This window comes from Felis catus, chromosome E1 (assembly GCF_018350175.1).
Source record: "Felis catus isolate Fca126 chromosome E1, F.catus_Fca126_mat1.0, whole genome shotgun sequence".
Classification (NCBI taxonomy): domain Eukaryota; kingdom Metazoa; phylum Chordata; class Mammalia; order Carnivora; family Felidae; genus Felis; species Felis catus.
Window position 1 is genome coordinate 7,897,858 of NC_058381.1, and position 21,660 is coordinate 7,919,517.

Sequence of the window (21,660 nt, forward strand, 5' to 3'; positions counted from 1 at the left end):
CTTCTTCTGCATGCCTGCCTTTTTTTTTTTTTTTTTTAAGCAGTAAACAGAATTATTTCCAGAAACCTTGCAGGCAGGTTTCTCCTATTTCTTTAGCCAGGCTGTGTAACGTGGCCATCTCTGGAGGGAAGAAACTCTGGGAAATGCGAATGAGGTAAATCTGATTGACCTAAGGCGATCATGATTCACCTCCTGGGGCTGGGCACACTGTTTCCCTCAACAAAATGAGGCCACTATTAAAGAAGGCAGAAGGCCATGGCAGTGAGTAGAATCTCCTATAGTACATCTTCCTGTTTTTTTGTTTTCCTTTTTCTGCACTGTGGAGCGGCACTTTTCCACTCCCAGTATACCAAGAAACCACGTGTGGAACCAAGCCCGGGGGAGCTGAGGGGGAGAGCAGCCGGCAGGTTACAGCTGAGGTGTCCTATCTGATTGGCATGATCTTGGCCTCGATCAGATCCTGATGTGGTCAGTTACCCTGGAGGAAGTATCAGCAGATGTGGGGGACCGATGTGAGCTGTTCGAAGCTCACAGGAGGCTGTTCTTTAAGCTCTAATCCGTACAGAGAGGGGAGGACATGTGTTCCAACAAGAACTCTGGGGGGTTTATCTGCCCTGGCTCCAAATCTAGCTTGTGTCCCGTGTCTCAGCCCTGCTGGAGCTGGGAGCCGGCACGCCCCACACCTGCGGGCTCACGGCGTGGCTTTGCCAATAAGGGGCAGCAGTGCTGCGCGGCTGGGACCGGGAGAAGGGGCCCCCTCTTCCCACCTGCTGCTGGGCTGCCGGCAGCTCGGGTGCCTCTCCCTCCCATGCCTATCCTCGCCAGCAGCAGACGGGCCTGGTGTGTGGCTTCTCTGACACTTCAAGAACCAGCCCGGTCAGGTCCCCCTTGGAGACCCGAGCAGCCCTGTTCCCCTAAGTCTCTAAACTGTAACAATCCTAACCTCTCCCTTTTCTTCTCCCAGCCAGACAGGTGATACCTGCTTCCGGCAGGTGCTACCTCTCCGACGCCTCACAGATCTCTCTTTACCCTCCCGATTGCTCAGTCACCAATTCTGCATGTATGCATCTGTATGTTAAATTTCCTGTTCAAAGGATGGGTGTGAGTCCTCTCTCCTGACCGGCCCGGACTCAGTAGCGCTGTCCTGAAGAGACAGACAGCCAGGGGCAGAATCCTGAGACAGCCACACCTCCTCACACCTGAGTTGTCTCCCGTCATAGCAGATTACCTTTCCTAAGCCTCCAAAAGAGGATAAAGGCAGATAAAAGCTACTGTTCATTATTATTTTTAAGCAATTTTTACATGTTCATTTATTTAAAATTAAAAAAACATTTTTTTTTTGAGAGTGAGCAAGCATGAGTGGGGGAGGGGCAGAGAGAGACAGGGAGACAGAGAATCTGAAGCAGGCTCCAGGCTCCAAGCTGTCAGCACAGAGCCTGACGCGGGGCTCGAACTCACGAACTGCAGAGATCACCACCTGAGCCGCAGGTGGACACTTAACTGACTGAGCCACCCAGGTGCCCCTAATGTTTATTTATTTTTGAGAGAGACAGAGAGGGAGACACAGAATCCGAAGCAGGCTCCAGGCTCTGAGCTGTCAGCACGGAGCCCGACGCGGGGCTCGAACCCACAAACTGTGAGATCATGACCTAAACTAAAAGTCGGCCACTTAACTGACTGAGCCACCCAGGCACCCCAAGCCACTGTTTATTATTGAGTAAGGCTCTGGACACACACAGTTATGGGGAAACCCTAACTCCGGTGAGCAGCGCCAGACCAGGTGGGAGCCCAGATGACTAGAACGAGTCTGAGTCCCTTTCAAAGCAGGAGAGCTGTCTCAGGCAAGGAATACACCTAGGCCTGTCTCGTCCTCCAAGATCGTGGGATCAGAAGAACCATCAAAGGTGACGGGGAGTGGTAGGATATTCCAAGAGAAGAAAACCAAAGACCAGAAATCTCAAAAGACTGAACCCAAGGAGAAGACGTGAAGACAAAACCCAGTCTTTTAATCTCTTTGACCATCCTTCCAAAAGCTCGACTCTCAGCAGCATGCCCGGTAACATCCACACCTTCCAGCATTTCATTAGTGAAGACATTACAGGTGGAGTAAAGGGCAAGAATGACAATAGACAAGTAAAACCCTGGATTGCAAGTAACTTGTTCTGCGAGTGTTCTGCAAGACGAGCAAACACGTCTAATAAATTTTAACTTGATAAACGAGCGATGTCTTGCAATGTGAGCCGTATCTGACGCTGAATGTCACATGATCGCCACTGAGCCAAAGGTTGTTGAAATTCGCTTTGATATACGAGTGCTTTGGATTGCAAGCATGTGTCTGGAACAAATCATGCTTGCACACCAAGGTTTTATTTCTAATGAGATGGAAAAATGTTGGCCTGCACGTCTAGAGAGGAAGTTCTCTCACTTAGAGTAAATTAACCTCCCTAGACCTCACTTTCCAAATCTATGAATTGGAAAGGTCGAGCTACACAGATGTTCGAGGCCTACCTACTCCCTGCAAGTCCTATCGACCTACATTGAAAACACATTGCAAAGGGCAGGGGTTCGTATATGTCTTTTCCCAAAGAAACCTGTCCAGGAAAAAGAAGTCTAATGAAACAAGATAGTTCCAAATCAGGAAGTCTGATTCACCTAAGACTAAGTAAAAATCGTCAGTACAAATATGTTGCAATCTCCTAAACTGTGTGTGTGTGTGTGTGTGTGTGTGTGTGTGTGTGTGTGTGTGTGTAAGGCTAGCATTTTCCAAGTTTTCATGGTATTTCACAAAATGGGTTGCATTCAAAATGTTTCAGGGCGCCTGGGTGGCGCAGTCGGTTGAGCGTCCGACTTCAGCCAGGTCACGATCTCGCGGTCCGTGAGTTCGAGCCCCGCGTCGGGCTCTGGGCAGATGGCTCGGAGCCTGGAGCCTGTTTCCGAGTCTGTGTCTCCCTCTCTCTCTGCCCCTCCCCCGTTCATGCTCTGTCTCTCTCTGTCCCAAAAATAAATAAACGTTGGAAAAAAAAAAGTTTTAAAAAATAAAAAAAAAAATGTTTGGAAACAACAGGGTTCAACAAAATTGTGGCAGACTTCTAGATGCTTACCCCAAATCCACTTCCTACTTCTTCCTCAGTTTTAATGTCACTTTAATATGACTTGTGACAGCAAGATGGCTAGGTCCACAGTGATGAACTGTGACTGGCATAATTAAGCTAGTCACAGCTTCCCTTGCAGCTATAGGCATTATATGCAGCCACGGAACCCTGTTCTTTCCAGAAGTACCTCCAAGGATGACTCTTCAGGAAGAATATGCTTTGAGACTATTGACGTGGGCTAACTTAATCACAACCACAAGACAGGGGAATGTTCTTCCTGACCGATCACGCCAGGAAGTATTCATCGTGTAGGCATTTCTCATATTTCACTCTGGTTTCTCCCAATAAGTAAGAACCTATGCGTTAATTCATGTACTTAATCATACCTTGCCCCGTTTTTAGAAAGGATTTACAACGAAGGAAAAATCTGTTGCCCAAAAAGGTACATGTCTATTAAACGCTTCGATTATCATAAGCCAAGAGCACTTGGGAATTCCAATTTTCTGAGTGTATGAAATGTAACGTTCATGTTAACCAATCTTTTAGACATAGCTGTGTCATCGAGTGAAAAAAAAAAAAGAAAGAGGCTGAAACGCAGTAATTCTCAGTTTTGTGTACGAAAATCACCTGTGGTGCTTAAAAAGAAAATTACAGGTCTCGTCCTTCCATTCCACACCCTCTCTGATTTAATTGGTCTGGAAGTGGTTCAGGCATCCGTAATTTTTAAAGCCCTTTGGGTGACTGTGACGGACAGCCAAGGTTGAAATAGAGTGCTTTATAAATCTCAGAAGCTGTGACATTTCAAGATGCTCGGTGAATAAGGTTGTATGGTATGGTGGAAATAACACTGTAGCAGGTGTCAGGGGTTCCAGTCTTGGTTCTGGAACTCAGTAGCTCGGTGACTGTGGGAAGATGACTTAAAACCCTGAGCCTTAAAATGCTATGGATATAAACGTCAAATGTTTATAAAAGCGTATGATAAAGTATAAGGAGTGTGAAAACTTTTAAGATAGTATTGGATACTGTTTTTCTCTTAATGGAGTGTTCTTTCCCTTGCATGCAGGAAAAAATCTGTTCCTCTAAGTCGAGTTCAAATCTCTGAGGCCTTCCCTGACCCAATTAGAATTGCTATCTCATCTGTATTTCTGCAACATCTTCTAAATTACCCGATCACACTGAACCCGTTAACTGACACCCTCTCCCACCCCCACTGGTACAGGGCAAGCTTCTACAGCTCAGAAGAATCGTATTTTCAGTATCCTGCGTCTAGCAATATTAGCTACCATGGAAGACAGCCAGAAATTGCCCTTATAGAACCCAGCTCCCTACTTCTCTCCTCTTTTTCAAAAGCGGAATCTTTTTTCTTCAGTCCTTTTACTTGGGGAACTCCAACATTAAGGAAAAAAAAATAAGAGAACAACAGAGGAAGGGAGGGCTTCTAAGATCTGCTCTGGGAATCACAACACCAATGGTCATTATTAGAACCTATCCGTAGTGGGCGTCTGTTTCCCCTTTAGAAAGACGTAATATTTAATTCTTGGGACCCTCTTACGAAATATATGTTATTACCCCTAAGTGAGGTTCAGAGGGCTTCTGTAATTTGCTCCAGCGGGTCAGAAGGGCAGGAGGTGAAGTGAGGACGCGAATGCAGCCCTCCCACCGGAGCCCGAGGTCAAGTCCCACACGCACCTTCTACATCCTGAGATGCTCTGGTGATTGCATTCCCTGGTGTGGCTCAGGTCCGACAAGCAACCTTGAGTTCACCGGTCTTCCCACTTGATAGCTAACACGGTAAGGCTGCAACTGGTCAGATTGGAAGGCGGAGGCATCGTTCCAAGAACCAGTTCCTCTTGACGATACAGTCAGCAAGAAGCATCCCAAACGTGACTTTGAAGCGCGCGGTGTCCAGCCCGGCCCATCGCACGAGGCCCTGGGATCCGGCCAGAAAACGCCTGGAAACCTCTGGAAACAAAGGTGCGGGGCCGCCGTCCTCTCCTCCCCGGAAGCCTTGGCCGTTCCGTGTTCCTCGCGTTTCTCGAAAGGACCTCAGGCCTCCGACCTCCCAACTCTACACGCTCCCGCCCAACCCCTGAAAACACCTGCAGCCACGGCCCTGTCTCGCCGCGGCCCGCCCTCCGGAAGTGACGCACAGGAAGCGGCTCTCCTCCCACGGGGGCGGGGAAGGAAGATGGCGGCGCCCAGCAGCCGGTGAGGAGAGAGGACACGGGGGACCCCGGCGGCCGGACTCGTGCGGTATGGCCGCATCCCCGCACACTTTCTCCTCCCGCCTCCTGACAGGTACGGCGCCCGCCCTTGGCCGCGACTGTGGGAAAATTCTCATCTTTTTGCCACGTGCAGGGCCGCGGTTCCGGCCGGCTGCAACCTTGGGAGCCCTTGGAGAGGTCGGCTGGGTACCGGTGGGGGGAAGTGAGCTTTGGAGCAGCCTGCAGTGAAGAGGCCGGGGAGCGAGGGTCGTGCTGTGGCCCCGGGGGTCCACGCCGCCTCCGTCCCCCTCCCCCGGGGGGCTGGTGTCTGGGGCTGCTTTCGGTTTTCCGAGCGGAGGCTGCGCGGGAGGACGGAGGAGAACCTTGGGGCCGCAGGAGCCTCCTGGCTGCTCAGAGCCTCCTTTCCTAGTTGCAAGTATAAGTGACTTGTCAGCTCCCTTGGTGAGGACGGGCGAGCGCCTTGCCGTCGCTCGGAAGCCTTGTTCCCGTAGAAAGGGTTGTGATGACAGCGAAGATAACGTTGTCGTGATGAAGTGACACAGATGGTGACAACCACAGAGGGCGGAACACCGCCCCGCTCAAACTTTTGGCTTTCCACCATCGGCGGTGGCCCCGGATGGCCATCCTCCCGCTTGAAAGACCTGTAACAACTCTATGTTGAAGGCGGTCTGCGCCCCCGTGGCCCTTTGCCCCGTCTGGGCTCAAGTGCCACCTTTTCAGAGATGCCTACCCCGACCACCCTGTTTAAGGTAGAGCCCACCCCCCCCCCCGCCCCTCTCTTCTCACATCCCTCCTATTTCTCTCCCCACGGTTAGCACAATCTGTAATTGTTGATTTACATACAGGCTTATTGTGTGTTTCTCCCAACTAGACTGTTAACCCTGTGAAAGTTAGGGACAGTTTCTCTTCTGGCTCATCTGTGGGCCCCCAGGGCCCAGAACGGTCCCCCGTGTGTATTGTTGGCTCTCAGTATTTGTTTGTCAATGCGTGGTGTTTGTTCATTCGTTATGGAGATACTAAAGAACTGTTTTGGTTTTTTTTTAAATTTTTTTTAACGTTTATTTATTTTTGAGACAGAGAGAGACAGAGCATGAACGGGGGGGGGGGGGCAGAGAGAGAGGGAGACACAGAATCTGAAACAGGCTCCAGGCTCTGAGCTGTCAGCACAGAGCCCGACGCGGGGCTCGAACTCACGGACCGTGAGATCATGACCTGAGCTGAAGTCAGACGCTTAACCGACTGAGCCACCCAGGCGCCCCGCTAAAGAACTGTTAAAGAGGAGGCTGGGAACTGTTTTGTAGCCCCCCCCCCCCCCCCCAAGTAGTTTTGATGAGAACCAACGGCTGAGGAATGTGTTGTTCAAGGTCCATATTGGAGGTAGGTAGGAGAGGCCGGGGACCCCCTTCTGGTCAAATCCCAGAACCGTTTTTTAGGCGTCACCTGTCACAAGCTCCCTGCAGCACCCAGCAATGTGGAGCACAGCGGCTCTACGGAATTCCTTTCTTTCTCTTGATAAAATAACAAACACTGACTTGAAATATTACACGTTAATAAACCAGGTTATTTTATGGGTCTCTCTTGGCTGTGTAATCTCGGGGCACATCATTTGTGTTCTCTGGAATTGAGTTTACACATCTATAAAACGAGGGAGGCAGTTGGACCAGATGATCTCAAAGGTCCCTTCTGGTTCAGAAAGAAGGAAGGAGGCGGGGGGAAGCAAGAGGAAGTATAGGCGAAACCAGATGGTCCATGGTTGTAGTAATTGTTAAAGCTGGGGAGTACGTAGTGGGAGCTCACTGTGTTCTTACGTAATTGCGTGTGATGGAAATTTTTCGTGATGAAAAGTTTTCTTACAAGGTCCGTGATTCTTTTTTTCTGTCCTCCCTGACCGTGAGTGTTCTTTGATCCCGACCCCAGGCGCTCATTCTCAGAGAGCTCCTCCTTTCCGGGTGTTTGAATTGTCACCTCTGCACGGAGGTTTTCCAGTGTGCATTCCTCCGACCGGCTGCTTCTCTGCCTGTCAGTTCTGTACTTTCCGCTTCTTAGAGAACAAGCTCCCTTAACCGCTCAGAGCTCCCCAGTTCCCGTAAGTGGGCCGCGTGTGGTTCCCATGCTTTGTTGCTGGCTCAGTCTTTTCAAAGCTGGTATGAGAGGAATTAATAGACAGTTTAGCTTCCTGAGCCCGTGAACACAGTTGCCAGAAAATCTGCCAGGAAGAAGTATACAACCTGCTAATGTTCCATTTGGAAGGTCGTTACGAGAGCCTGATACATGGAAGCAACGTGGTTGGAACGGGTGGCAGAAAGGTAGAGTGGGATTATATTAGGCATCTAATGGTTATGTCTGCTTTTGCTTCTGAAAATTCAAAGTGTTTTGTAGCCATTACAAGAAATTCAGGACCTTTCAGTTACGTGTGTGTGTGTGTGTGTGTGTGTGTGTGTGTGTACACCACATTTTAAAAGCTCTACCATCATGGGGGCGCCTGGGTGACTCAGTCGGTTGGGCGTCTGACTCTTGATTTTAGCTAAGGTCATGATCTCACGGTTGTGGGATCGAGCCCGGTGTCAGGTTCTGTGCTGAACGCGGAGCCTGCTTAAGGTTCTGTCTCTCCACCACACCACCCCCAGCCTTGTGCACGCACAGACCTGCTCTCTCTCTCTGTCTCTCTCTCTCTCTCTCTCCCTCCCCACAAAAATAAAAGCTCTACCGTCGTGACTCAGTATTGGTGCGAATAGTGGATATGGTCACGTGTTTGCAGATTTTTAATGTTAAGTATCGTAACCTCTGTGGACCTTCAAACCTATATTTGCTTAAGTAGGGCTGAAATGTCTTTCAGTCTCTAGGCACTGATGCATAGAAATACAACACGTTTTGACCGAATGAAGTGTTTTCATCGTTTAAATGTGAGGTTTCCTAGCTGTTGTTTTTTTTTTTTCTTACTACTATTCTGGAAAATCTAGGTTTGACACACTTAACCTTGAGAGATATTTTCCAGGATGGTTCTTTCCTTCCCAGCAACTTGTACTTCTCATTGGACCAAATGACCTCAGAACTGGTTTTAAAATCCTATCTTTCCGGGGCGCCTGGGTGGCTCAGTCGGTTAAGTGTCTGACTTCAACTCAGGTCATGATCTCATGGTTCGTGAGTTCGAGCCCCGTGTCGGGCTCTGTTCTGACAGCTCAGAGCCTGGAGCCTCCTTCTGATTCTGTGTCTCTCTCGCTCTCTGCCCCTCCCCCGCTCCTCCTCTGTCTCTGTGTCTCTCTCTCAAAAATAAACATTAAAAAAAATTTTTTTAAGTCCTATCTTCCCAAAGAACAGTATCAAGGCAATAAAAGGAAAATTATACACCATCCAATTAAAAAACAAAAAACGAGCCCTTGACTATCAGAGGACTCATTTGAAAGGAAATTTCAGAGGACTGATTTCAGTGTCGCTCTGCCCCTCCTGTGCACATATGCAGGCAACGCACACTCACACGTATGGGAAATAAGTATTTCATGATTCACTGAGGTCGGAGAGTCTGATTTCAGTGAAGAAATGACATCTCCAGTCTAAGATAATTGCCATGTGTTCTGAGGGGCAGTGATGCTGCTACCCACAGTCTCTGTAGGTCACGTAGGAAATCCAGTCATCAGACGTTATCTCATCATTGTATAGAGAGCACTCTGCTGAGCTCTTGGAGCAGAGGTGAGTAAAGGGGAAGCCCTGCCGTCAAGGAACCCCCAAATAAGATGGCGGAGACACATGGAAAGTTTCCGGTAAGAAGCGCCACTGAAAAGAGTTTAATATGCCAGAGTAGTCGAACAGAGGCTCTGAAAATTTGACAGGCAGAGAGCAGAGGCAAGACACCAAAAGCAGGGAAACATCGACAAAGATGGACAAATTGTGAAATGTGTGGTGTGCCTAGAGGAGAGTAAGGAGTTACACACGTCTAGGCCAGTGAGGTCTGTCCTGGGCTTCTGGAAGAAACCCTATCTGTTACAACCCATCCATGTCGAGATACTGAGACAGCAGTGGGAAGTAGGCATGAGGACCCTAGAAATGAGTTGAAGATTAGAAGTTACCCTAGAACTGCATTTGCTCAGGGACAATACGCAGTGGGGCATGGTTGTCTTGAATTGGCCACCCACAGCAAGACGCGATGGCACAAAAAGCTGAGAAGCAATGAGTGAAGGTGGGGGAGAACCAGAAATATTTAGTGTCGTGGAAGTGATAAAACCCTCCCCTTCCATGGCCTTACACAGAAGCATTGGATTTGTTATTTGGGAGGAGGTATGGTTTGATTAAAAGCCAAATTCAGACACAGCTGTTTTGCTTCTTTTTTTTTTTTTAATTAAAAAAAATTTTTTTTAATGTTTATTTATTTTTGAGAGGGAGAAAAACAGAGTGTGAGCGGGGACAGAGAGAGAGACACAGAATCCGAAGCAGGCTCCAGGTTCCGAGCTGTCAGCACAGAGCCCGATGCGGGGCTCGAACCCACAAACTGTGAGATCGTGACCTGAGCCGAAGTCAGACACTCAACCAACTGAGCCAGCCAGGCGCCCCTGGTTTGCTTCTTTCTGACATGATTGATAGAGCCCCATTTCACTGAGGACTGTTTCACCTTCCTTTTGGTTATTCGTTTTCCCCAATGTGGCCAAAATACTAATCTGAAATGTATTTACCAGTTTATTGTTACTGAGAAAAACTGTCTCTCATTTTCTGCCATTTTAAAACATGGTCTTTGAAGTTTACTTATTTTGAGAGGAAGGGGGAGAGAGAGAATCGCAAGCAGGCTCTGCACTGTCAGCACAGAGCCCAACGCAGGGCTCGATCCCACAAACTGTGAGATCCTGACCTGAGCCGAGATCAAGAGTCGGACATTTAACCAACTGAACGACCCAGGTGCCTCTGTTTTATTTTATTTTTTTTTTTTTTTAAGATTTTTTTTTTCAACATTTATTTATTTTTGGGACAGAGAGAGACAGAGCATGAACGGGGGAGGGGCAGAGAGAGAGGGAGACACAGAATCGGAAACAGGCTCCAGGCTCTGAGCCATCAGCCCAGAGCCTGACGCGGGGCTCGAACTCACAGACCGCAAGATCGTGACCTGGCTGAAGTCGGTCGCTTAACCGACTGCGCCACCCAGGCGCCCCAGGTGCCTCTGTTTTAAAAGTGACTGACTTGTTTATTTATATTTTCTCAAAAAGATCAACAGTGCGGGCATTACAGCATTTAATACACTAAAAGCGTAATGATCCCCAAATGGAAAATTTCCCATCCCTGCTGAAGAATTATGCTGCCTTGGTGAAACCACTGCAGTGATTGGCAAACCCGATCAGAGGTCTGACCCATCACGCAAGCGTTGCTTACCGCGGTGGCCGGCTTGGCTTCTGGGTAGGTGCCGTCAGCATTTGGTGAGGAGCACTAATCATGGGAGCATTGTTTTCCCCTTTTCTGTGTTACAGGTTGGGTGGGAGGATGTGTCTGGTACCTGGAAGGAAGAGCTATGCAGGAATCCCCTCGCGAGTTCATCCGTCTTTTCAGGAGCGTCCGTAAGCAGTGGATGACATTTCAACACTTTACCTTCCTCAGGCGCATGGTATGTTGAGAAGCGCATCCCCCACTCTGCTGCTATCTGCCTTTTCTTTCTTTGTAGGAGGAAATTTGAGCCATTCCTGTTATCAGAAGAGCCGTAAGAAGTGCTGCCTGAAAAAGATTTTTATTTAGTGTCCTCTCGAGTTTATCCAAAACTTGAATTCCTCGTTTTGATTATTAATTGAAACCAGAATAACCCTGGTGTCCGAGGCTAAAAGTATGGTCATGAACTTATTGATAAAGTTTGGAGAAAGAATGGAAACTTCTGGCATATTTCACCTAGGGTAAAATTAGGAAAAGCTGAACCGTTACCACGCATCTCTTTAAATTCTTTAAGGTTCTGTGAATGTATCAGTAACGTAGAAATAATTTCTTTACCAGTGTGACCTGTGTTCCCGCATCGGCCTTGCATCCAAAAGTCTTTGAAACGCAGGCACTTCTGAGTAGACTCAAGCAAACTGAGATCTTGTCATTTGCTAGGGACTTTATAGTGAGCTTTGCTCATACATCTCGGGCCTCTGGGTTGGTTCCATGATCTCGTGGGCCACAGGGTAACTTACTCCTAATTAGCAGTGAGGACATCTGCCATTTTCTCAAATAGCAAAGTACAGAATGGAGAAATGAGAGCTGAAAACTCATAATTATGACACAGGTATGAACAGTTAGCAAATTCATCCTCTAATTTTTTTTTTTTCAACGTTTATTTATTTTTGGGACAGAGAGAGACAGAGCATGAACGGGGGAGGGGCAGAGAGAGAGGGAGACACAGAATCGGAAACAGGCTCCAGGCTCTGAGCCATCAGCCCAGAGCCCGACGCGGGGCTCGAACTCACGGACCGCGAGATCGTGACCTGGCTGAAGTCGGACGCTTAACCGACTGCGCCATCCAGGCGCCCCAGCAAATTCATCCTCTAAAGTCTGATTTGATACTTCTGTCATCTTTTTTAACTTAGAATGCCCACCTTAAAACTTAAAAGTAACAAAATCTTAATGAAACGTTATTTTGATAAGAGATTTACATTTCCAGAGATGTTTAGATTTCTTAGGTTGGGGATCAAGGATAATGGATATTTAGAAGCATGTATATAATGCCTTTTTTTATATAAACACAACTCTGGTTCATTCACGAGTTTTCATTCCTTTCTAGGACTAGTGTATGTCATTTCAAGTCTTTGTGATGTAACTGAAAATCACTTAACTAGTTATCAGAATAGGTGGGTCCAGGTACCAGGGACACATACAACTAACTCGCCATTGACTCTGTCACTTTATTTCTGAGCTTTGGTTTTCTCTTCTGTAGGTTAAAGAAAGAGATAATAATGATCATGATCCATTTTCTTTTTTTTTTCTTTTTTTAAAATGTTTTTTTAAATTTAATTTTGAGAGAGGAGAGAGAGAGAGAGACAGTGCAAGTCGGGGAGGGGCAGAGAGAGAGAGAAACGTAGAGTCAGGCTCCAGGCTCTGAGCTGTTAGCACAGAGACCGATGTGGGGCTTGAACTCATGAACTGCAAGATTACCATCTGAGCTGAAGTCAGACGCTTAACCAACTGTGCCACCCAGGCGCCCCAGTGATCCTTTTTCTTAAATAGCCTTTTGGAAGCTTAAATAAGATACACAATTTATAAACCGTAAAGATATGTATTCTGTAAAACCAGAAAGGGCCCTATTATGTTAGTAGTTATTACTTTCACTGGTAAGCAGGAGAGATTGTTGGACTCTACAACTCGTGTTCTTCCCACATACACAGCGCTTTAATGTCACTTAGTCCTGAATTCTACCCCACCGCTGAGCCCCTCTCTGTTTGCCTATGAACATTGAAAGTCGACAGTAGGTTTGACTCGGGCTCTCAACGATAGAAAACTTTTTCACCGTATTGGACGTTTAACCTCCAGCTTGTGGTACTGTGTTGAGGAAAATGCTGGAGGGTATGAATAAGAAATAAATTTTTCTTTCAAGGAACTTAAATTTCTAGGACTCTCTAAACCATAGAATTAAAAATCGCTGCTGAGGCATTATAGTCTCTGTACCTCTTAGCCTAGAGATTTCCTTGTAGAAGACATTCTAGCATTCATTGATTCAGCATACGTTTACAACGGTTGAGGAAAATCTCTCAAGTCCAGTATCAGACTGACGGACGGTGTTACTAAACAACCGTCTAAGAGCCTTTGGGGCCTTGGGTTGATAGTAACGTGTACTTTTTTTATTTAGTATGTCACACAACTGAACAGAAGCCTCAACCAGCAAGTCAAACGGAAGCCAGAACCCACGGTGTCCCCTTTCCTTGAGAGAAGCTCTTTGGCTCAGGCCAAAGCAGAGACCTGTGCAATGAGACCTCTTCCACCCCCCCACCTACCTTTATCCAGAAAGCCCAATGACAAAGAACTGCTGGAACTGGAATCGGCCTCCGTAATTGAAGGCTCACTCGATGTGGGAAGAGAGACCAAGGATGAAAAGCAGTGGAAAGAGATGAAACTCCATCTGGATGATTTGCCAGGAATCTTGGCTCGGCTGTCCAAAATCAAACTCACAGGTACATTGCTTTTCCCGTATCGTCAGATTCTTGCTTAAAGCCTTACTTGTGGTCAGATGCCGCCGCCCCCAAAGGAATATCTTCAAACTGCTGATCCTCCATTGGTGGTTTTTGCTCTCTTCAGCGTAACTGAGATTTAAAACCAAGTTTTCCAAACTCCGTTTACACGGAACTGTAAATGGTTTGGCACCAAACGCGTGGTACTAAAACTAGTCTCTCTCTTAGTTGCAATTAAAGTACAATGCCTGTCCTGCATATTTCTCATCTTTTGCGTTTTTACACCTGCTGTCCTCTAAAGCTGCAGTGGGATAATGAGTTCTGGTTGAGGCCTGGAAACGAAAACGCCTGCACGCCTGTGCTTGGTACGCAGCACACCTGCGGTGGCCACCAGGACTCCGAGCTCACTTCTGGGTTTTGCTTCTTGTAGGGCCTCTGGGATTGTCCCAGGCATGCGGAGATTTAGCGCGCTTCTCTGAGAAACAGGTCTGGAACCAGATTTTCGTTGCCTAAGTCTAGCAAACGGCACCAAATTTTACCGTACGCGTTGGGTATTAACCCGTAATCGTGTCAGTTGGTTGTCAACAGCCGCCAGTGAGTCAGGCGAAGCTTCATTGTTGGCATCCCGTCTCGTAGCTAGGCGTAAAAGTAGCTTATTGTGGGCTAACCCTGTGTAGAAGGTGGGGTCTGGGTCATCCTGCAGCTTGAAGACACGGTCTCTCCTCTTCTTGGACGAGCATAGGGAGAAGTATCACGGGCGAAACATAAAGTTAAACCAGGTACTCTTTGAGGAGACAAGTGGGAAGTAATGTTAACGGAGTCAAAATGGAGAAACGAACAGATGAGACAGAGAGGCTTTCGAGAGTAGAGAAAACCAGGGAAAGCGGGGTGGTGGTGGTGTGTGTGTTTCAGGAGAGTTGAGCCTGAAATCCAAGGTGAAAGGAGGCAAACTTCTTTCCTCAGTGACCGAGGTCACTTAAAGAAAATCCTTTTTTTGGGGGGGGGGGGTGCGGGATGGAAAGTAGGCATAGGGAGTTTGACGGGAAGAGCTGAAGAGTCACCGTAAGACTTACCCAGTGTAGCTCTAAAACAGTGAGGCTGATTCCAGGGGCCTCCTCGCAAACATGCCTTAGTGCTTTCCAGAAGCTGAGCAAGGAATCATCACATTTCACCGAAGGTTGCTTTCGTCATTTATGCAAGTGGCGTATCGGTGCTGCCATGGTAAGAATGACTCCCGAAAGCGATCATGAGGATGTCACCCCAAAAATGCGTCCTCCCAGTCTGAAGGCAGCGGAACTGACCTCCGCCACCAGCGAGAACTTCTTGCGTTGTGTGCACCATCGCTGAACGTGCCCACATCAGTATCCCCCTGTCATCCTGCAAATCACTTCTCTCTCTCTCTCTCTCTCTCTCTCTCTCTCTCTCTCTCTCTGTCCCATTTCTGGCAGTGATAGCAGCATTCTTTGCTTCCCCCAGACCGGAAACCTTAGAATCGTTCTTGAGTCTTTGCTGCACAATCTCCCTTCATCTCTAGTCTGACATCCAACCGTTAGCATAGGAGTCTTTTGTAACGCCCATGAGATTTCTCATCCGATTTTCTGAAGCTGCCACCCCAGCTGAGGTCCAAAACATAAGATGTCTGCGGTTACTGCAGGAGCTCCTGGCTGTGATCTCTGCCTCTCTTCTTCTGCCAGACCCACTTTCCTAAAACACTGCCCTCGTGTATTCCTACCCTACCCAAGAGCCTGCAGTCCTTCCATATGGCCTCCGCCTCAGCTCTGCCAGACCTGAGAGGAATGATGAAACTCTTCCCCATAAGCAGACTTTTTCCCCCCACCCTGTCCTGCCCGTTAACTGGTCCTTACACCCACCATACCCGTTCCTCCTGCCCCTCTTGTATCCAGTTAGCGCCTTTTCAAGGCTTTTCCATTAAGCCTTGTCTTGCCTGCTCTTGGCCCGAGTCTCCCTTCTCAAAACTTGGAATATGGCTTTGAAGTCCAGCAGAGTGGAGTTCAGATCCTGGCGAGGTCATTTACTAGTCAAGTGAGCCTTTGGGCCGTTTCTCAGCCTTGTTGAGACTTCTTCGTGTAGAGCAGGAACCATGATCATCAGAGTTAAATCACATGGTGCATCCAGAGTACCCAACAGCACGCCCGACGCATGGGAGCACCTTGAAGATTAGTTTCCAAATGATTACAGGTAGACGTCTGCTTGTCTATTTAACGTATGTTATATTTCCCCTAAGATGTCTGCGGGCAGACGTCGTGCCATCTTGTTGAGTACGTAGCTCTCTACGTACAGTGCTTCTCATTTATAAGGATTTGATTGTAGGAGGGAAATTAACAAATTGAAGTTGTCCGGAGGAGGGCAAGTGCAAGGAAGAGGGGGGCTGGAAACCCTGTCACTTGGGGCAGGGGGTGGTTTTTCTTGGGAGAGAGAAGGGAGGAGGGAGAAAGCAGATGAGGGAAAGGAGAATGAAGACACCTATCCAGCGTCTTCCAGTGTCTGTAGCGCCTTTGATTTAAAGGAGCAGTGCTGCTGATTTACAGTTGAGAGGGCAGAACGGAGGGACTGCACATGCCAGCAGCGTGAGGGAGAGCTCGCAGAACGATCGGGTGTGAAACGGGCTGCCTCAAAAGGCGGCGGTCCTCGTCCTTGGAACCATCCACACGGAAGCAGATCATGTGTGAGAGAAGTTGGAGTGGGGACTCCTGCATCATCAAGGGGGTGGAACTCGATGGTGCTAATACTAAGAGCCTGCCTCTCCTTCGGTATCTGCGGGGCATCTGCCATGTACCTTTGCGCTAAGTGCTAAAGATACAGAGATACAGGACATCTGTCCTCACAGAGAAGCTAATAGTCTGGTGGGGGAGATTTTGTAGGTCTGCACGTGTATAAAAATAAAACCACCGTGGTCAGATGCATCTGCGTTTCGAACCCAGAACTTTTGGTGACCTTTGTGACCTTGGGTAATTGACTTCACCTTGGAAGGCCATAGTTTGGTTTTTTTTTTTTCATTTTTTTTTTCAACGTTTATTTATTTTTGGGACAGAGAGAGACAGAGCATGAACGGGGGAGGGTCAGAGAGACAGGGAGACACAGAGTCCGAAGCAGGCTCCAGGCTCTGAGCCATCAGCCCAGAGCCTGACGCGGGGCTCGAACTCCCGGACCGCGAGATCGTGACCTGGCTGAAGTCGGACGCTTAACCGACTGCGCCACCCAGGCGCCCCTGAACGCCATAGTTTCTTTACCTGTAAAATGGAGAGACTGGTACTCACTTTATAGCCTCATCATGAGGATTAAATGAGACCAGCATGCCCAACACCTTTTAGGCACTTAATTAGCAATTATTAATACTGTTATTTTTACTGTACCCATGCTTAGAGAAATCTGTATTAATGGGTGCTATATTATAATGTTAATGGAGCTGTGTCCTAAGGCAGAGGGGGGACCCAGAGAAGGGATTGTTTCTGCCTGTGAAGGGGGTTGAAGTGAAGGGGTGTTTAAGAGATACTGAAGGCCAAGGATTATAAACAGAGGGAGAAGGCCTTGCAAAGGCAAAGAAGTTGGGTACATCCTGGAATATTCTGAAAACTGGGGATATTATGAGGAATGCAGTACAATTGTATGTGACACAGAAGAGACACTCACTGAAAGTTTGAAGAGTTAGGTAGGGCCATGTTGCCATGCTGGTGTGCATTTCACGCTAAGGAGTTTGGCTCCCATATCTCAGCTGCGGGAAGTTCTGGAAAGTTCTTCAGAGGAACATACAATCACTTTGTGTTTTGTCTCGTGTTTTTTTTAAGTGGCTTAATTATTTCTCAGCTATTACAAGCTTATTACAACAGAAATTCAAATAATACAGAAGCATGTATCTAAAACAGAAAAAGTACCCTTTAGTCCATTCTAGATAAAACCCCTGCTTGAAATGTAGCCTCCTGTGTGTGTACAAGTATGCAGATCTGAACTGATAGGTACGGTTGTACATTTAAAAAAATTTTTTTTTAATGTTTATTTATTTTTGAGAGAGAGTGCGAGCAGGAGAGAGGCAGAGAGACAGGGAGATGTGGAATCCGAAGCAGTCTCCAGGCTCTGAGCTGTCAGCACAGAGCCTGACACGGGGCTCGAACTCAACGAATCGCGAGATCGTGACCAGAGTTGAAGTCGGATGCTTAACCGACTGAGCCACCCAGGCGGCCCTATCGTTGTACTTTTTATGGAAATAGGATCATCACACATACACACAGTTCTGCAACTTGCCACTTTCTCTTAGCTTTGTAGCTTTCACTCAAGGTATTTATTGCTGCCTACTATTCCATTATGCAGAACTGCCATTATTTGCTTAACTAACCCTCTACCAATAAACATGTAGGGTGTTTCCAGTTTTTTCTATTAAAAGCAAATCTGTCGCTAACTTTTTTTTTAGTGTTTATTTATTTTGCGAGACAGAGCATGCACACGTGCGAGCAAGGGGAGGGATAGAGAGAGAGGAAGAGAGCATCCCAAGCAGGCTCCACACTGTCAGTGCAGAGCCTGACGTGGGGCTCGATCCCATGAACCATGACACGAGATCAGGACCATGAGATTCTGAGTGGAAATCCAGAATTGGACGCTCAACTAACTGAGCCACGCAGGCACCCCTCTGGTTAATTTTTATGTTCATAAGTCTTTGGATAATTTGTGTGAGTCTGTTTGTAGGACGAGTGTTTTGAAATGTAAGTGCTAGCTTTAAACTTTTTAGTTTTGATAAATCTACCAGTTGGTTCCTTGCAAAGGACAGTAATAATTTATATGCCCTGTAATAGCGTGTGGGAATCTGATTCCATCTGTATTCTGTGCTTGTACATAAAGCAGTCTTTATCAGTTTTGCCTACAGGATAACTGAAAAAGATTTTTGTGTGTATTCAGTTTCATACTTTACGTCCTGATGGGATTTAACACCTTTTCCTCTATTTTGATCATTTGTATTTTTTCTTCTATTCTTTGTTTCCTATCTCCTTAGTCATTTCTTACTGACATTTTTTGTGATGTTTTGTTGTTTTGATTTTTCCCCACTTAGATATTTAACTTTTATGTATTCAACTTTATTAGTTTTTTTGTTTTTTTTTTAATGCTTAGATATTTTTTTCTGCCCTGTGGTTATAAAAGCATTCACTCATGTTTTTTACTTTACATTTTACTTTACCCGGTACTTTACTTTTCTATTTTTACCACATTCTCTAAGGTTTGGGGACCATGTCGAATTTAGTTCCGTATAAGGAGTAAGATTGTTTATGAGAACTGTGGTAGTGATATCACTGAGCAAGAGTTGCCTGTTTTTGTAAATAAAGTTTTATTGGAACACAGCCACACCCATTTGTTCTATGCTGACATCATGCTGTGTTGGCAGAGCTATGTATTTGTGATAGAAAACTTATGACCTGGAAAACCTGAAACTTTTCCTATCAGGCCCTTTAGAGAAAAAACCTTGCTGACCACGGCTATCGCGCACAGGCCAGTGAGAGGCAAGAATGATGGCCAACAGTGGCACCTGGGTGACTCAAGTCGGTTAAGTGTCCGACTTCGGCTCAGGTCATGATCTCGCGGTTCCTGAGATCAACCCCCACATTGGGCTCTGCACTGGCAATGTGGAGCCTGCTTGGGATTCTCTCTCTCTCTCTCTCTCTCTTTCTCTCTCTCAAAATAAATAAATACACTTTAAAAAAAAAAAGAATGGTGGCCAACAAATCAGTGGCAGTCAACTGAGATGTGATTTGGGCTGAACTAAGGCTGTGGTTCGGCAGAGGGAGAGAGAGAGAGGGACTGAAGAAACAGAATGAACAGAACCTTATGTAGAGGTGGGGGAGTGCTGTGGAGACCTAAAATAAAAGTTTAAGACGCAGAGCCGCGAAGAGTTTGGTTGCCTCGAAGCAAACATTCTGCAGTTCTCTGGGCCCTGTGCTCTGTATTTTCCTTCACCCAACTCTGTTCTCTCAGAGAGAGCACAGTGCACTGACCTCCGGGCCGGAGTCCCTGCGTCCGAATCTTGGCTCTTACTAGTGGAGCGACATTGAGCAAGGTCCATTTAAAAAGCAAAACAAAACCAAAACTACAACACCCCGTGCCTCAATTTACCGACCTGTAAACTAGAGATAAGGATACCTATTTCAGAGCGTTGCCGTATTAAATGAGACAAAATTCGTGAACTACATAGAAGGGCTCTACTTTTTTCTCAAGTAAAAGGTAAATTTGTTACCTGGGCATTTGAGTGTGAGTTTGCCGTCCCTGCTCTCGAAAAGCTGCCCCCTTTCTGGGAGGGATACACGGTGATATGGAGCTGGAGAGTGTGAATCCTGAAGGAAGAGACAGGTTGGAGGGGGAAGAGGGTGAGTTCAGGTTTGCAGTCGTGGATTTTGAGTCTCCACTGGTATGTCCCCAGTGGACAGGTGGCTGTGGAGGACGGGAGCCCGGTTAGGACGCGGGGCTGCAAGACTGAAGGGTCCACAGCGTGGAGTGGCCACGGAACCGCGGCAGTGAGGACAGTGGTCGGCGGGCAGCGCGTCCTGACCAGAGAAGAAAGCCAAGGACGTTTGGGGTGCATCCCCTTTTAAGGATTGGGTAGAGCGTGTTAACGGAGCCTGCAAGGAACTAAACAATCAGAGGAAAGGAAACAGGAAAGGGCTTAGTCACAGAAGCCAAGAGAAGACACGGCTCATAAAGGAAGCGACGAACGCTTTTTTTTTTTTTTTAAAGTAGGCTCCACTCCCAACGTGGGGCTTGAACTTGCAACCCTGAGATCAAGAGGTGTGTGCTGTCCCAACTGAGCCAGCCAGGCGCCCCAAGAAAGAGATCAACACTTTTCAATGTTTATTTTTGAGAGCGAGAGAGCGAGAGAGGGAGAGCATGCGCACAAGTGGGGGAGGGGCAGAGCGGGGGGGGGGGGGGAACAGAGGATCTGAAGCAGGTTCTGCACTGACAGCAGAGACCCTGACGAGGGGCTCGAACTCACCAACCATGAGATCATGACCTGAACTGAAAGTCGGACGTTTAAGTGACTGAGCCACCCAAGCGCCCCGACATCAACACTTTTAAGTGCTAGAGGTCTGCTAAGATGGCTGGCTAAAAAGAGCTGTCTTATTTGGCCATCAGGAAGTCTGTGTTGACTGACTGCTAGCTCAGGAAATCATTACTAGCATTTCCTCTTAGAGTCTTAAATGAGGTACTTGAAATGATTGATTTAAAACAATTCCTTGGGGCGCCTGGGTGGCGCAGTCGGTTAAGCGTCCGACTTCAGCCAGGTCACGATCTCGCGGTCCGTGAGTTTGAGCCCCGCGTCAGGGTCTGGGCTGATGGCTCGGAGCCTGGAGCCTGCTTCCGATTCTGTGTCTCCCTCTCTCTCTGCCCCTCCCCCGTTCATGCTCTGTCTCTCTCTGTCCCAAAAAAAATAAATAAAAAACGTTGAAAAAAAATTAAAAAAAACAAAACAATTCCTTAAAGTTTATTTTCATAGTGCTCACTTCTTTGGGAACGGATGGGAAAGCATGATGATTGGTTTAGGGTCAGTCTTTTGGGTGGGAGGCCACACCTTCTTTCCTTCATCCTGGCTCTCCCTGTGCGCTCTTCCTTTTGCGTACCTCACAGCGTCACATATCTGAATAGGCATTCCAGATGTAGGGTTTGCTATTTAAAACCCAGTGACCGAAATCTAAAGCAATGACTGAATTACTCATTCAGTAGTACCTAGTGCGTTATGTAGCGTGCGTTGACTCATCGGTTCCCACGTGTCAGCGTGCTAACGAGCATGCACGGCCCACGTGTTCAGACGACACTTCCTGGCCGCCTTCCCCGGGGATTCAGATCCTGCAGGCCTGGGACCGGACCCAGAGATCTGCATTTTTGACAAGCATGCCAGATGATCTGACGCAGGTGGTCCCGGACCACCCTTCGAGCAAGTGAAGTAGGTGTTGTGCAGGAAGAGTGGCCATCCCAGAGCCAGCGGTCTGGCTGGATGTGGGGAGCACTCGCGTCGTGAGAGCCAGAGCGGCCCTCGCGACCGCTGGCAGCAGGAAAAGCCAGCTGGGGCAGGATCTGGACCACACAAGAGATGTATGCAAAAGCAAGATGCACCGAGGAGAAAGGGAGCAGCAGCGTCCCCTGGAACCACAGATGGAGGAGTCCCAGGGCAGTAAATTTCCCCTCGTATCATGTTATGTATTCCATGCCCCAGGTTTCTGGACGAGCTAATTGAATTAAAGTCAT

At 47.5% G+C, this 21,660-nt stretch overlaps 2 protein-coding genes across 2 annotated transcripts in view; one reads left to right on the forward strand and one right to left on the reverse strand.

Annotated features, from left to right (window-relative positions):
* LOC123381925 overlaps positions 1 to 5,146 on the reverse strand; it is a 234,598-nt gene extending 229,452 nt beyond the window's left edge. The window contains exon 1 of the mRNA XM_045044611.1: positions 4,782 to 5,146. The gene's annotated coding sequence lies outside the window, so the exon portion shown is untranslated. The remainder of the gene's footprint in view (positions 1 to 4,781) is intronic.
* Positions 5,147 to 5,234: 88 nt separating this feature from the next.
* The window catches only part of COX10 (cytochrome c oxidase assembly factor heme A:farnesyltransferase COX10), a 140,360-nt gene continuing 123,934 nt past the window's right edge, over positions 5,235 to 21,660 (forward strand). The window contains exons 1-3 of the mRNA XM_011288832.4: positions 5,235 to 5,390; positions 10,765 to 10,898; positions 13,104 to 13,425. Of these exons, the coding sequence (XP_011287134.3) occupies positions 5,348 to 5,390; positions 10,765 to 10,898; positions 13,104 to 13,425 (499 nt within the window). The 5' untranslated portion in view covers positions 5,235 to 5,347. The remainder of the gene's footprint in view (positions 5,391 to 10,764; positions 10,899 to 13,103; positions 13,426 to 21,660) is intronic.